Genomic DNA, 18,168 nt, shown 5'->3' with positions numbered 1-18,168 from the left:
TCATGGGTGGATTTGAAGTAAAACAACTCCACTACATCCTGAACACCAAAACTCCTGCTACTAGAACTTTGTCACTATGTCATACCAGTAATACCAGTGGCAAAAACCATAACCATCGCATCACTGCAACCAACACAAGCAGAATGTTTCTGAAGTACCTCCAACAGAAGTATCACCATTATAAATGGCTCAATATTATTAGATCATCATCATCATCATCATCATCATCACTACGTACACCACCACCAGTCTCATCACCATCATCGTCATTACCACCACCTCCATGAATTACAATGTTTTTGTTTTTTTTCTATTTTAATAGAAGCTGTGGCATTTCTTTTCAATTACTTTTTGCTGTTGTTTCATTAACATGGGTATGTAATTGATCAAAACTAAGAAAAAATAAGGAAATATACTTCACAGAGTGTGGATATCAAAAAAACTCTACTGCTAATGCATAATTTATGAGGTAGACTAGACAGTCTGCTTGGTAGGCTAAAGGTTAGCAGGGGGCTGGAAGTTAAGAAAGGTTGGTGCGTTCATGAAGTTTGTCTGGTTGTAGTGCAGACTGACAAAAAAAAAAAAAAAGAAACAAGAAACAAAGGAAGAGAAATATCAATGTACACATGCACTCGCGCACAAACACACACACACACGTATGTCCAACCGATGCCAGCATGGAAGGCAAATGTTAAACGATGATGACATATTCATACATAGATACATATGTATAAATGTATACACACACACACACACACATATGCACATGCATATACATTCATACATGCATGTATATATATACATATACATATGCATATGCTGATAATCTGGCTTTTATAGAATATTCAGTAACAGAGTTAGAAAAGAAATTCCAGGTATGGAATGCAATCCTGGAATCAAAGGGCCTTAAGGTTAACTTAGCAAAGACCAAGGTTCTAGTAAGAAAACAGACAGGACCCTTTCCCCCATCAGGTAAATAGCCCTGACGGAGGAAGATATAGGCAGGAATTCTGTATGGTGTACCCAGTGAAGCTATGGACAGCGAGTCTTTAAGAATCCTTGTCTGCTCTGCTATGCAAAGCTTCATTCATCCTGATTGTATAGGACACTGGCTGCTCTTTTTTGTTCTTAGTGGGAAAGGATTCTTAAAGACTCACTGGACCCAGCATCTCTTAAACTCAAGACACAAGATCCATCGATCCTGCTCTTGAGCTTCTGTGTTTGTCCATGCTGGCATGGGTTGGATGGTTTGACTGGAGTGTCTCACTGGAAAGCTGCACCAGGATCCAGTCTGATTTGGCATGGTTTTCTACAACTGGATGCCCTTCCTAATGCCAACCACTTCAAGAGTGTAATGGGTGCTTTTAGGTGCCATGTTTGACTTCTGAAAATATTATGCAAGTAACCTAACACACACCTTATTTTTGACCCTATATATATATATATAAAGTCACAACTTTTCCATATTGAGAGTTTACAGTTCTGGTGCAAAGGACATGTGATTAGAATGTTGCAGAAAAGAATTGCCAGAGAGATTCTTCAAACTGAGCCCACAAGCAGGAGATCTTGGGGTAGAGTAAGGATGAGATCACTAGAACAATATGCATCGTCTCAGCTGGTCATGTTTGGAAATCCAGCCAGAAAGTCTAATGGACAGTTACTTTTTGATAGGGCCCTACGGAGGAAGTGCTTAAGGACTCTGCGCTCAGACCCACCCCAACAGTAGTGAGTAGAGAAGATGGATGGATGTGTGTGTGTGAGTGTGTGTGTGTGCATGAATATATATATATGTGTATGTATATATACATATATATTTATATATATATATATATATATATATATATATATATATATATATATACACACATATATATACATACACACACACATGCATACATATACATACACACACACTATATATAAGAAATTACATGCATACACACATACACATACACACGTGTGCGTGTGTGTATATATATATATATACACACACACACACACACACACACACACACACACACGTGTGTGTGTGTGTGTATGTGTGTGTATACACGTAATTTCTTATATATAAAAGAAAGCAGACAGAAATAAATTAAATAATTCAATAGCCAACGCAGAACAGTCAGTTCTGAACCTTCATCAACTGAAACCAACAACAACAACAAACAACAAACTGTGTAATGAAAGCAGCAAAACAAAAAAACAAAAAAACAACAGAAAAATACTAAATCAAGGACACCACTTTTAGCTTTTTCTTCCCTTCTATTATTATTTTTTTTTTTGCACATTGTCACCACCCACTAACTTTAACAGGCTTTATATGTGTGTGTGTGTATGTATGTATACATAGGCATATATGTTTGTATATATGTATGTATGTATGTATGTGTGTGTGTATATGTGTATGTATATAGATAGATAAATAGATGGGTATGTTTTCTCAATGCACATGCATATATTTCTTTATATGTCTATGTGTATGTATATAGAGATGTGTGTATATATATATATATGTATAAACATATACACGTGCGTGTGTATATATATATATATAGACATACATATATAGACATACACACACACACACACACACATATATATATATATATACATATATATGCACATGTATCATATATTTGCAAGTGTGCATATATATATGTGTATGTGACCATATCATGTATATATATATATATATATGCATTTATAATTTTGTATATTCACATGTATATATATGTGGGTGTGTGTGTATGTCAGTAAACACTTGTATATAAATATATATATATATATATATATATATATATATATAGACACACACTCACATGGGTATAGTTTTATGTAAAAACATACACAGACACACAGACACATATATATACATATGTGTATATACATATATATATATATATACACATATATATATATATATATATATATATATATATATATATATATATATATATATATATATATATATATATATATATATATATATATATATATGTATATATATATATATACTCATACATATATATATATATATATATATATATATATATATATATATATATAAATAAATAAATTCCTGTGTGATGTGTGTATCTGTGCATGGATATTTGAAAAATAAATAAATACATGAACAAACTCATACACATAGAAACATGTGTCTATGTATATTTAAAATTCAGTGGTACATGCACATGTGTAAACGCATATCTATCTGCCTATATATATAAATATATACACATCTATATATATATACACATATATATATTCACATACATATATATATATATATATATACACATGCGTATACACACACACACATATATATATATATATACATACGTATGTATACACATACACACACACGTGTGTGTGTATGTCTCATGCATGTAAATGTTGCAATTACATTTGATGCTTTTGTTGTAGTTGCTGTTTCTATTGTCCAAGTAGATTCGCTGATCGTGGCTGAAATGTTATATGTTGTAGTCGCAGGAGCATGCATGGATCACTCTTGCATTTGTTCAGGTTTTTTTTTTCTGCCCCCAGTTTTTCACGTTTTACTCTCCATTTATTTTTGTTTGTTTTTTGTCATTTTTTTATTATCCTTTAAATATTTAACCAAAGTTCCGGTTACTAAGCAACAGGGCAACAAGATAGTATGAAGTGGAATCTCCTACTGATTCTCTTCCTCACCAGATTTTGTTGCGGTGCCAGTGCTTTGAATCTCACCAGCTCTGGCCAGATTGTGAGATCTTACGTGCAGAGCTTGAAGGAACACGTTCCCTCGGCAAACATCAGTGAACAGCCTAAGCCACAAATCGGTTCTCTTGCAAGTCGGATAGTGAATTCCACAAGGATTGGAATGCGTCTGTCATCAGAACTCTACACGCAGCTTTACAGACAGCTGTTCCAGTCACAACTGCAGTCACAACCTGTGCAGCCACGCGGCCATGGTGCGGTCCCGGAAACGCAATGTGAGTGAGATTTTTATGGCTTTCTTTGACAAATATGCTAAAAAGAAATATGAAAAAAAAAAAATCCAAAAACCCCAAAAAAAAAAATTACAAAATCTATATATACAAAAATTGCCTACCCCCTTAAAAACAACAACACAATGAAACAATTCCCACAATTCCTGTTTTGCAAAGATTTCTCTTTCTTTCTTTCCTTCTTCCTCTCTTTCTCTATTCAACTCCCCTCCCTCTCTTTCTTAAAATATTTCTTCTAATAGAAACCATTATTATTATTATTATTATTATTATTATTATTATTGTTATTGTTATTGTTGTGGATATTGCTGGTTAAATCCCACCTCTTTTTGATATTTATTTTCCTGTTTTTTGTTTGATGATGTTCACTAATTTCATTGGCAACACCAACAACAATAGCTGTTACACAACCATCATGGCCATGACCACCACTACTCTCATCATCAGCATCAGCATCATCAATAACACTGCCACAAACACAACAACTGACAGAGGCAATTGTAGTGGGGATGATGATGATGATGATGATGATAGTGGTGGTAGTTATGTTGGTGATGATGATGGTGGTGATGGTTCACATAGTGTTGGTATTGGTGGTGGTGGTGGTGGTGACAGTGGCAGAGGTGGCAGTGGGGGTGGTGGCGGCTGCGGGGGCGGTGGTGGTGGTGATGGTGGTAGCAGTGGCAGTAGTGGTGGTGGTGGAGGTGCTTCACATGGTGGTGTTGGTGTTGGTGATGGAGATGGTTTACATGGTGATGGTGATGGTGATGGTTCTGGTGGTAGTGGCAAACATTCAGTTTTAGTACAGTTTCGCTTTTATTGCCTATACACACAAACACACACACACACATACATACATACATGTGTGTGTGTGTGTGTGTGAAACGAAAGGGAATTACATTCCAAGTTGAAATTAATAAACCTAATTAATAATAAACTTAACGAAAACAAAACCAACAAGAGCAATTGATAAAATAATTTGGTGAACATCAACGACTGAACACAATGACCCAACGGCAAATATGGCAATCCTCACAGTCCTAACTATGTTGCAGATTTCTGCAGATGGATGCGCACCCATTGGTGCTCGAGAACTGCATTTCAATGTGAGACTGCAGACGGGATGAAGGGAGACGTGCTTGTTTCTGGGACAAGTCATTAGGGAGCTTCTTTGCAAATGTAACACAAGAAGATAAACGAATGCTTGAAGACGATGATGATGATGATTTGGTGATGCACTACAGGTACGTGTCAAGGGTGAGGTGAGTGGAGGGGGGCAGTAGTATGTCTATGTTTCCTCAGCAGTACATATGCACCTAAAACAGTGACAGCATGGTAGACTCAAGGGCAAGGCATATCTCATCATAAGTGATGACTGGCTCCACTTGCACACACACACACACACACACACACACACACACACACACACACACACACACACACACACACACACTCATACATTCATGTATATATGTATAAATATATATACATATACACACACACATACATATATACATAAATATTCTTAAATGCATCGCATGTGCATATATATGTGTATATATATATATATATATACATCCCTATATATATATATATATATATATATATATATATATATACATACATGTGTACACACACACACACACATATATATATATATATATATATATATAGGGATATATATATATATATACATGTATGTATATATGTATGTATACAAAAGTTTATGTGTATGTGTATGTGTTAGTTTGTATGCATCTATATATATATATATGTGTGTGTATATGTTTGTATTCTTTATTCTTTCAATTGTTTCTATCACTTGTCTCCGCAGCCATACAAGGATTTAGTAAAATGAAACCTTTATTACATTATTATGTGTGTGTTTGTGTGTGTGTTTATAGATTTAGATTTGACTTCAAACTACATCCAATAGTAAGGCCTTCGTTCAAGAGTTGCAGGGTTTTGCGGTTTGTGGAAATACGTCTTGGTGACTATTGTTCTGAGGTCTCCTCTGATCCAGAGTAACATCTGCCAGGGAACGAGCAAAGGGATAAGTAGCATGTCACAGAATTGCTTCAGGATGAAGGGCTCTCACAGACAGGCCAAGAGAACCAGGCCTCGTGAGGCCCTTTGTCTTTTTAGCTGCTTATTTAGGGGAAAATAACCCCGTACAAATCTTTTATGCTGGAAACTACTTGGCTTCTGACTGTTGCACTTGACTAATACAAGTTTACTTATAAACACCTTAGTGTGTTCACCTTTAATCCAATTTTTAGTTTACTTTCTTTTTTCTTCATTAAATAGTTTTTCTTGTTATTGTTCTGTTGTTTTCCTGAAGACTAAAAGCTGTTTGTTATTGTTTCTTTTTCTTTTATTCAAGTTTTCTAGATTTTTTCCATTAATTTCCCTTTATTACATTTCTGTATTTGTTTTACAAGATTCTTCATGCAAAATCGTGTCTTGCAACAGATCTTGTCATCCTTGGCAATGGACATATTTTGTCAATTAAACACATTCATTATGGGCGTGTTTTTAATTGGCAAAATAGAATCATCTCCAAGTATAAAAATATTTCCCTCTAGTCTTTACCAGATATTTTTGGAGTCCTACAGTAAATAGTCTTTAATAGTTTTCTAGCTTTCATGTTAAGTATAACCTGTTTCAGCTTTTAAGTTATTCTAATAGCAGTCACTTTCTTATTTTTACCTGTCTAATCTTTCTAATTTATTTAGCTTCCAGTTGAGAATAATATAAATCATAACTACCCCCCCCCCCCACCCCCCACCCCTCCACTGAACTATTGATATCTATTATGTTATTTCTGACATTGAGCTCACCTTTAAGAATTAATCTATTGTGTCTTGAATATTTCTTTGTAATATTTTCTTTCATCTGTCTCTGTTATATTCTGTCTGATTCATTAATTCTTTAGTAATTCTTCCGTCTTTTTGCACATTTGATTTCTCTTGAGTCTAGTTTCCCTTTCAGCTTCATCCTTCACGTATACTAGTGGACTGACGTTCCTACTCTAGCATTACACATCCAGTAAAGCATGCACACTTTTTCTTGTTTCCAGACTTCATAAACTCTCTGCATTTGATGTCTGCATCTTGTTACTGTGCAGCATTACTCCCTCCCAAGCATAATGCAATCTACTCTTCACTCTGAAGAGGAACTACTTTGTTTCCACCAGAGCTAGGGGCTCCTGGAACTTCACCGATTCTTATCCCCCAAATACCCACCTTCACTGTTAATCAGGTCATCTAAACAATAGAAACAGTTAGCTACCGGGGATCCTTCTCAGCATTTGAGAGCATCTATTTCCTGAATGTCTTTGATGCTCGTGATCCTTGTACCCCTGCTGTTTACAAAGAATATACAGCCTTCCAAGGACCCTACTTCATGTTTTTGTGTATCCATTCTATGCAACTAAGCACAGCAATTGGAATTTCTACTTACTCCTTTTCTTTATCTCAAGTCCAGCCATTTTCCTGATGGTAGCAGAGTTCTGTTTATTTTCTTATTTGACAAAATTTTAGTGATTGCTAAGTTTACTTTAATTTCTTTCAAATCCAGGTTTTATTTCCATGTCTGGAATTTCTTTACTCCTTCTCCAAATCTTCTCTAGATGTCTGTGGACACACACACATGCACGCACACACACACACATGCATGCATGCATGCACGTGTGCACACACACGCACACACAAGCACACACACACACAAACAAACATACACACACACACACATATACACACACACAGGATGTCCCATAAAGATATGTACACACACTGAATGATTGTAAAGTCTTCAGTTCACTGAAGGGATGGAAGTAAAGTGGGGTACTATGACCTCTTGGCTGAAACAGCTGTAAGAAACTATTCTACTTTCTATGTTCTACGTTATATATTTTAATAATTACTGGTATTTTTATATATGTAAAGCATAATATGTTATACATGCATATATATATTGTTATAATTGTTTTTTTTAAAATATAAATAGACATAATATAATGTCTAAAAGTTGATGAATACCACCTCTTGATCCCCTTCATTTTCTTATTGTCGTATATATATATATATATATATATATATATATATATATATATATATATATATATATACATACAACATATAATGTGCATATACATATATACATATGTGTATATATGTATGTTTATATTTGTATACAAATATGCATATATATGTATCTGTGTGTGTGTATGTAAAAGTATGTATGCATGTATATATATATATATATATATATATATATATATATATATATATATATATATATATGTATGTATGTATGTATGTATGTATGTATGCATATATATATGTTTGTGTATATATAGGTATGTACGTACATACATATGCATGCGCGCACACACACACACACACACACACACACACATGTACATGTATGTATGTATGTTGCATATGTTTGTGGGAGCAACTTTATGTTTTTCATGATTTATTTTTGTTTTTATTTGCTTTCCCATGCGAGAGGGTTACAGAAGTCTGTCTCAATGGGGCTTTTGACCTGCCAACCAGAATGTTAATGAATCACAAACCTTCACTGGTGCTGCACTGACATCATGGCCAAGACATTTAGCATTTTCTGACCTCAATTCAATTTGCAGTAAATATTGTGGGTTTTTTAAGAAATTTTTTAAAAATTTTTTTAATCGTCAAAGCACACAGCTGAAAGCAGCATGAATGCTACATAATTTATGAGAGCTTTGTGAAATTATAGTGCACATTTCAATATAGATCTTACATTCATGCATTTGCATGCACACACACACACACACTCGTGTGCATACACAGACAGCACCCCACCCCACATGCACACACACACACACACACAAAGCGTTCTCTTATCAAATTGAAAAACAAGTATTAATATTCTTAGAATGAAAGGTAGTTCTGGTGAGATTTTTGAGATGCTAAGATAATTGGTTAGATGTGTGATAAATCTCAGCTGCATTCTCTCTCTCTCTCTTCATGTTCCATGCCTATTGGTACTATGGACCTTTATCCCAACGTCTGAAGAGTCTTGATTTTTCTTGAGAAAGCTACAGCAATGTCTGCCTGTCACCTTCTCTTGTTTATTTACCGTTTCCTCTGCTAGTCTTCTGCTCTCTTGAGCTTACCTTTGAGGCACAGGACTTTTTAAACTCTTAGGCAGGGGTACTGGTTCACATGACTCTAAGGCATATCCACATATGCCATGGGCCTATGTGAGATGTATCTATGGGCCAACCCTCCTCCAAGTCCTGTATGCTTTTCAGTTATTTGACTGGTGGCAGAGAAATGGATAAAGTAATTGAAGCAGAACATTTGACAGAAGAATTAAGCTTAAACCAGTTATCGCAAAGTAACAGCAACTATTATCTCTGTTTCTGCATCATAATTGAGACTGTTGAATGTCTATTTGCACATTAAATTTCTCACTGAATTCCTTCCCAACTCTTATTTTGTTAACTGCATCTCTGTACAGGACTTGTGCTGCTCTCGCAAACAATTTCGTCTCAACTAGTTTTCTTAGAGACCACCACACTACAGATCATGGTACCCTGTCAAAAGCCTTCTCTACATCAACAAATGCCAAATAGAAAGGCTTACTTTTTAAGTAAAAAATAAACAATATGTAGTTGTCTCACAAATAAGAGAGCATCCAACCTTGCATCTCATCTCAATGGATTCTGTTTTTAATCCTTGCTTCATCAATTGGATGCATCTGTAGTTGGATGCATCTGAAACAATGGCAGTATATTTCAAAAGAAATACTTTCTAAAGTATCTCCTTTGACTTTGAAGCAGTTGACTGTTATACTGTTCTGTCAGGCATTGAATATGACAGCTCCCTCTAGTGTCTGAATAAGAGATTCCCAGCATTCACCTTTTACAGAGATGACATGTGGGCTACTTCTAGGGGTGCCAATGGGCACTCCTCAGATAATCTGAGGAAGAATAATAACCAACATATTAAACCAGGCTGGACACAAATGCAAAAGAAGAACTGATGTGAAAATCCATTTAGAAAAAAACATGTCAAAATAACCTTTAAATAGAAAAACAATTAATTAAACTACTAACGGGATGTTAGATAAAGAAATAGAGGCAATTAGATCAAATATAGACTGAAGAATTACTAAAGAATTAATGAATCAGACAGAATATAACAGAGACAGATAAAAGAAAATATTACAAAGAAATATTCAAGACACAATAGATTAATTCTTAAAGGTGAGCTCAATGTCAGAAATAACATAATAGATATCAATAGTTCAGTGGAGGGGGTGGTGGTGGTGGTGGTGGTGGTGGGGGTAGTTATGATTTATATTATTCTCAACTGGAAGCTAAATAAATTAGAAAGATTAGACAGGTAAAAATAAGAAAGTGACTGCTATTAGAATAACTTAAAAGCTGAAACAGGTTATACTTAACATGAAAGCTAGAAAACTATTAAAGACTATTTACTGTAGGACTCCAAAAATATCTGGTAAAGACTAGAGGGAAATATTGTTATACTTGGAGATGATTCTATTTTGTCAATTAAAAACACGCCCATAATGAATGTGTTTAATTGACAAAATATGTCCATTGCCAAGGATGACAAGATCTGTTGCAAGACACGATTTTGCATGAAGAATCTTGTAAAACAAATACAGAAATGTAATAAAGGGAAATTAATGGAAAAAATCTAGAAAACTTGAATAAAAGAAAAAGAAACAATAACAAACAGCTTTTAGTCTTCAGGAAAACAACAGAACAATAACAAGAAAAACTATTTAATGAAGAAAAAAGAAAGTAAACTAAAAATTGAATTAAAGGTGAACACACTAAGGTGTTTATAAGTAAAGGTGTTGCATAAGCAATATCTGATATGACTGAGTGAATAAAGACAGAACTACTCAGAGTTTTTGTCTTGTGTTTCTTACTAGAAACTTTCACAAGCATAAAAGTAACTGCATAGTATCTGGAATCTATGTGGAAACAATTAATCACATTCTTTCTAATTAACCAGTCTTAATTAAAACACATGGCAGAGTTGGAACAGAAGTTTGTAAGCATTCTTTTTCTTTTCTTTTCTAAATTACAAAATATTTTCTACTAATATTGGGCACAGTTCGTTAGAACACCAATAACGATTTTATTTCTTACAGGAAAGGTAACTTGTCAAGGGAAGTGTTATTAAACCAAATATGCATTCATTTGGAGTAATTCTAGGCCATTTATCATTACTTTTCTGCCTGTGCAGTATTAGATGTTCTACCAGTTTGTAAATAGAAGCTGCCAAAGAAGAAGAAGAAGAAAAAAACAGCAAAAAGCCTAAAGTTGTAGACTATATAATTTCAAAGGAATTGTGCATTGTGCAAATAGATATATTTACATTAGAATCACATTATATGAACTGCATCTCTGCACCCCCTCCTTGTGTCTGGAGTGTGGGTGTGAGTGTGTACGTGCATATGCACACACACACACACGCACACCCCTCTCACACAGATGCCCCTAACAAAGAGGGTAATGACATTTGTGATGGGTTATGAGAATGAATTTCTGCAATTGTTACCAAAACGTCAGTCTGTGTGTGATATCTCTTGCTATGAACAACTAAATTAACTTTGTAAGGTGGATTTGTTGTACTGAAATGGGTTAAATGCCTTTCTCTCTTTTCTATAAGCTCACACAATAACCATGTGGTTAAAATGTTCACTTCTTAACCACATAGCTCTGGGTTCAATCCTACTGCATGGCATGTCTTCTAATCCAGCCTCATGTTGGCCAATGCCCCATGAATAGAATTTACTGAAGTATAAATTAATTTTTCAACCCATTTTCCAAGAAGATTATTTTCTGTCTTGATATTTATTTATTTGTCTTCTTTTTATGATAAATGTCTCTGACAAGTGAGGTGTTGTTTTGTTTTGAGTTTCAGAATTAAAAAAGACCATATTTAGCACAGGTTTTATGGAAGTGGAGGCACATGGCTTAGTGGTTAGGCTGTTGGGGTCATGATCATAGGATTATGGGTTTGATTCCTGGACTGGGTGTCGCAGTGTGTTCTTGAGCAAGACACTTCATTTCACGTTGCTCCAGTCCACTCAGCTGGAGCACATCCTGCAACACATCGGTGCCCCCGGCCAGGTGAGGAATCTGTGCATCACTGAAACCGGGAAATTGGCCCCTGTGAGCCTGGCATGACACGAAAAGGTCACTTCACCTTTCAGTCTTTATGGAAACACTTTTTAATGCAAACTGTAAGATTATGTGTGTGCATCATCATCATCATCATCATCATTGTCATCGTCGTCATCATTTAATGTCCACATTCCATGTTGGCATGGGTTGGGTAGTTTGACAGAACCTTATGGACCCAAGAATTGTGCTCCAGTGTCTGCTTTGGCATAGTTTCTACTGCTGGATGTCCTTAACACCATCAACTTCATAATTTATACAGAATGCTTTTTTTCATCTTACCAGCACTTGTAACGTTGCTAAACAGCTTACAAGAACTCTAAAACCTAATGATATTGAGGATGATGTTGATGATGACAATAACAATGCTGATTGCTTCCTTAAATTTACTCTTTCTTTTCCTCTTGCAGCTGGACTTTTGGCTTCGCTGTTAGAGAAGTTAACTGCTTCATCAAAACCCCCTAATGTGACAGAACAGACAACCGAAGTTGGAGAGCAACCAAACGTTTCTGATATGAATACAACACAACTAACGAATGTGATAGAAGCAGACAGCTTGTCAGTGAGAGGAGATTCCCTAAACCAAACAGCACCAACTTTTGATCACAACAACAATAACAAAAACAACATCACTAACACTGTCTCTACTGTGTCCTACAACAACAAGCATGATTCCAATATTTTTAAAGACAGCAATCACACAGACAACAACTGTGCCAATAACACCAACAAAAACAAAAACAATATTAATAATAATAATAATAATAATAATAATAATAATATAAGTAGTTATAATTGTAGTAGTTTTAATTTCTCACATATTAACTGTTCAGACTGTAGTCATCAAATGCTTTTGAACAACACTACCAGAACCTCAACAAACAGTAGCCAATTTTGTTACAAAGTAACGCAGTATTTTCACACAGACAAAATAGGTAAATGAATGAATTTTAGTTTGTTTTATATTCTCCATGCCCCCATCACTCCCTCCCACTTCCTAATATCTCTCTCCTCCTCTCTCTTCCCCCCTGTCTCTCTGCTAATGTTTTCTGTTGAGTTCTAGCTATTCCAGATTATAAGGTGCCATACCTGTTGCCTATAACTCCTTTGAATCTTTACTAAGCTGGGGACAAGGATAAAGCAGAATTAAGAATTGGGAAAACACGTGTGTCAACAAGAAATAAGCAAAGACGAAGGAAATGTGGTCCCTAAATGTTGCTACTGTGAAGAAAACCCAATATTTTGAGCTTCAGCTCTTTATCAAGAAAGAAAAAAATGGCTTTATGTATTATTATGTGGAAGTCATTGTTTCTACGCCTATAAGAATATAAACAAATTGTGGCTGAAATGTTGGATGTTTGCAATAATGAAAAGCAGAGTTAGTGTGTGTATGTATGTGTGTATGTCAGTCAATGTCAGTGTGTGGAGCTGTTATGTCAATGAGCAAACCCAATGCTGTGTGTGTGTGTGTCAGGGGAGAATAATTAATTAGAGGAAATGTAACCTGTTGTTGATGCCATCAGGAGGGAGGATGAATCATTGTTCTCAAAGTTGTCATGTAGAAGTGTGTTCATTGTATTGGAATTATCCAAAATCAGAGAATTTGTAGTTGAAGTGTGATACGAAGAGATGAAATGGCAATCAACAGTTGGGGGAAAATAGAATCAGAGATGTCCAAGAAGTTGATGGAAGTGTCAGAAATGGTGGAAGTGTAGTGAAAAAATGTTAAGAAGAGAAATGAGTTGTTCAAAGGTAAGTGAGATGACACTAATATTGTCATTGAGGAGTTAATGACACTCATTCAAAGCTTACAGCTTTTTGGATTTTGTCATGATAAACAGACAACCAGCGACCATTACGGATATTTCATTTTTCATTTTCATTTTATCTAGTTTCAGCTCATGAGCTGTGGCCATGCTGGGGCACCGATATATTCACTCAAAACAAATCAAAAATTTCCCTTTCATAATTTGTCATCTTTCCATGTTCAATGGTTTTGGTGTTATCAATCAGAATATTTATTGGATGAATGTCAGGCACAGTCTTCTTTTGTTTTGGTTAAGGTGAGCAAAGAATTCGGTGTGAAAACTTGAAAACCAAAGAAGAAAGTTATAAAGTGTGAGAAAGAAAAGAGAAAGATGTATGAAGCAATGGAAGTTTCTTTACTGGCTGTTGTTTATGTTGACGGGAATCGAATAAATTAAAATGTTAAATGAAATCAGAGAGGAAAACGTGATTCCTGGAATGAACTGACAAATTAAAATAGCTCAGCTCTTATTTATTGTCTCGAAGACTTTTATGAAAGTAATCAACCTGTCTGTGACTTTTGTAACATACACCAGACTGAAAAGCCTACAAGAAATGTTACAGATGACTGTATGGTTGTATGGCTGCATGGCTGCATGACTGCATGGCTGTATGACTGTGAAGTTTGCTTTGTAATCATGTAGTTACAGGTTTAATCTCACTGCATGGCATCTTGGGCAAGGGCTTGTACTTTAGCCCTGAGCTGATCAATGCCTTGTGAGTGGAACTGGCAGATGGTAATGGAGCCCACATCATCACCACCATTATCATCATTGTTGTCGTCGTGTTCGTTGTTGGCATTCTAATGTTCACTTTGCCATCTCCTTGCATGGATCAGATGGAATTCGATAAGGCAGACATGTTGCTTTGGAAGATTGGAAATGGAGAATACCATTTGTATGCTGTTGATGTTTGTTTTGTGACTGAAAAGAGCCTCAGAAAAGGCGATAATCTGATGGTTGAAGGTATGGACTGTAGGCAGGGTGAAGCAGCACTTCCAGCCCCTTGAGTTCCTCAAGTTTGCACTCGGTCATATTGGTCATATGTGTTGGAGCATTGTCATGCTGTAGGAGTGTGTCTTCAATTGACCAATGTTAGGTGGTGGGCTTTAAAGCACCATACACTTGCTGCAGCTGTTGAACATAAAGGTTAGCATTCACAGCATGACCTTCTGTTCAAACTGCCCTTGCTTGACAACAGGTCCTGAAACCTGGTCAGAATGAAGCTACTGATTTCTCTTATTAGGATTATGAAAATATCTTTCATCCCCAATTAGAATTTGATGTCAAAAATGGGCACCTCAAGGATTTGCCAGCATTTACTTGCAAATCTTCACTCAACGTTGAGCTTTGTCATTGGTCAGTTCATGGGAAGCTCTTTCGCAGTGTCAGTTCACAAGGTCAAACTTATGGAGGTGCTCATTGATGGTGCTCAGATGGATTGACTTCTGCTAACAATGTATGTACTTGGCTGTCGTTCAACCATTTCAAGCAACAGAAGATCCATTATCAAATCAGTTAATGTTATTTATGAAAATAAAGAATAATTGAACAAGTTGTATCGAATTAATGATACAACATGAAGATACAACTTCCCCAAAACCATCAGTGAAAATCTGAAAATCTTTTGACTCAACTTGCTATGTATTATATGTGTTTTAACCAATTTTGTAATTACTAAACATTCTATTTGTTAATCGTTTACTTACTTATTATTATTTATTAGTTATTAGTATCAGACTTTTGTACACTCTGCTAACCTCTGTGCACACAAATTGCTTCACTTCCACACACAACAAAGATATTGTTTTATTTATTTACATTTTTTGGCACTTTATTTATTTTTGAATATCTTTTTTATAGAAAATACACAATCCAGCTTCAACATGTCAATGCAGCTTCCAGCCAAGAGCTCTGTCCTCCATCTAGCATATGTTGCTATGAATATATCTGTGAACTTGAATGCCACAAACATGTGGGTATCTCTGTCCATAAACGAAGACAGGACATGGATTATACGCCTCACACAGTTTTACCTCTTGTTTGACATCACTTCATTCCTGCAACCAATCATATCATTTGAAAACTCTACCCTTCTCCTTTTGCGATTTTTCTCTGAGTGTAGACTAAATGGAGGACAAATCACACCTTGCCCAGAAGTGGATTACAAATACAATGAAATCTGGGCAGAATTTTGTTAAGCTCTGTGCTTTTACATGTCTTGTGGGAATATGTGTGCATATATGTATGTAATAATGTGTGGGTGCATATATTGTGTGTGTTGATGTGAGGCAGTCGAGTGGTTAAGATATTGGAAGAGCTGCTCATGGACTGTGATTTCAAATCTATTTTTAGACAAAACCCTTCATTTCTACATTGCCTCAGTTTACAAAGCTGTCAGGGAGTACCAAATCATCTTGGACTATTCCATATAAGAAAGAGAGTGGAATCTACCAAAGTGCTCTGATTATCATGTCATTGGGTCTGTACTTCAAATTACGGAATGTATGCAATGGCTGGCGTACAACTTAGCCCATGTGAAACTCATCAGGTACAGACATCTGCCACCAGGTGGGTGTCTTGTTTGACCACGAGGAATTTCCAAATCATGTATGTATGCATATTTGTGTGTGTGTGTGTGTGTGTGTGTGTGTGTGTGTGTGTGTGTGTGTGTGTGTGTGTGTATTAATATCGAACACTGAGAATGAGTGCTCAACACCATTGTTCAAACTGGAGATGAGTACCAACACTTCCATGTGACACACTTGAAAAATTGTGAAGATCCCCTCACATGAACCCATGAAACTGGCAGCGGCAAGCAAGTATGGGTTGGTAGCGTGTACCATGCTTTTGCTACAGAGTCATGAGCAGACATAAACACTCTCTTGGTATTCCCAGCTTTGGTTCAGCAGAACACCCACAATGCAACAGCTGCAGAGACTAGCACTGGGATTGTATTTAAGAGTTGTTAGAGCAGCAGACAGGCAGACAGGATGGGTGTGGACATTTACTCCCAGTCATTGCATTCTGAACTGAAATCCACTTTCCAATAATACACATACATGCACACACACACACACACACACACACACACAGATAGATAGGTAGATAGATAGATAAATACTAATTTATAAAGATGTATATGTGTGTGTATAGAATACATGACAATGTCCTGTTTATAACTTTTTTTATTTGGATTTTTTTCCTATTTTCACATGAGTCCCTCTCAGCTTCATTTCTAGACTTCCACACTCATATCATCAGGATGTGGACTCTTATTAGAGTCTGTCACTGACTTCTTCTATGATAGGCAAATGTGATTTCCATACACTTGATCATCTGAATTTGTTTGTATATATTATCATTGGTATTTGAAATTTGATCATTGCTAGATTTTACATCATTAGTTATTTGAAAAATGTCAAATAAAAAAAGGTAGCATTAGTACATAGTCCTGTTTCAAATACGTCTAATAGAACAGGTCTCTCTCTTATTTACATGTATATATATATATATATATATATATATATACATGCATTCATATTATATCATCATCATATATATATATATATATATATATATATATATATATGCATATACTCATACATTCATTATTTTACATTCATCTTATATATTCATATATACATTCATATTATATATACACATGCATTCATATGTATATTAAATGTAATTTTACAATTGTGTTCTGTTTCATTCACATTATGTTGTCATTGTTCTAATTAATTTAACTAATTATGAATTTCTTAATGATCACTTTTTGAATGAGAAATTTTTAGATGAACTGAGATTGTGAATTGAAAAGCATGTGTTGATTATCTATACATGCTTACATATATGGTTTTTTGTATTATATATATATATATATATATATATATATATGTATGTGTGTGTGCATGTGTGTTGTGCATGTGTATATATATATATATATATATATATATATATATATATATATATATATATATATATATATATATATATATATTTTCATGCAGATTCATGCATATCTAGACACGAGCATGATTCTGTGGTTAAGAAATTTGCTTCAGAAGCATGTGGCTTCAGGTTCATTTCTACCCCACAGCACACAGTGAAGGTGTTTTCTACTAAAGCTTCCATGTGAGTGGAATTGATGGAGACTGAA

General features: G+C 35.2%; 1 protein-coding gene across 1 annotated transcript; it reads left to right on the top strand.

The window, feature by feature from the left end:
- Positions 1-3,364: 3,364 nt before the first annotated feature.
- On the top strand, positions 3,365-17,505 carry LOC106869558 (uncharacterized). The gene is made up of 3 exons (XM_014915347.3): positions 3,365-3,974; positions 12,612-13,136; positions 15,870-17,505. Exons 1-3 carry the CDS (start codon positions 3,659-3,661, stop codon positions 16,205-16,207), a joined length of 1,179 nt encoding a protein of 392 aa, XP_014770833.2. The 5' UTR covers positions 3,365-3,658; the 3' UTR covers positions 16,208-17,505.
- Positions 17,506-18,168: the final 663 nt, after the last annotated feature.

Source organism: Octopus bimaculoides, chromosome 24 (genome assembly GCF_046866305.1).
Source record: "Octopus bimaculoides isolate indiv1 chromosome 24, ASM4686630v1, whole genome shotgun sequence".
Taxonomy (NCBI): domain Eukaryota; kingdom Metazoa; phylum Mollusca; class Cephalopoda; order Octopoda; family Octopodidae; genus Octopus; species Octopus bimaculoides.
Note: the sequence above shows the minus strand (reverse complement) of the source record. Positions and strands in the feature narration are given on the sequence as shown.

What these genes read in the sequence shown, in the direction of transcription:
- LOC106869558 (XM_014915347.3), top strand. Translation starts at nt 3,659, where the DNA reads ATGAAGTGGAATCTCCTACTGATTCTCTTCCTCACCAGATTTTGTTGC. An exon ending in TGCGGTCCCGGAAACGCAAT is followed by an intron (nt 3,975 to 12,611) that starts GTGAGTGAGATT and finishes TTCCTCTTGCAG; the next exon opens with CTGGACTTTTGGCTTCGCTG. An exon ending in TTTTCACACAGACAAAATAG is followed by an intron (nt 13,137 to 15,869) that starts GTAAATGAATGA and finishes TCTTTTTTATAG; the next exon opens with AAAATACACAATCCAGCTTC.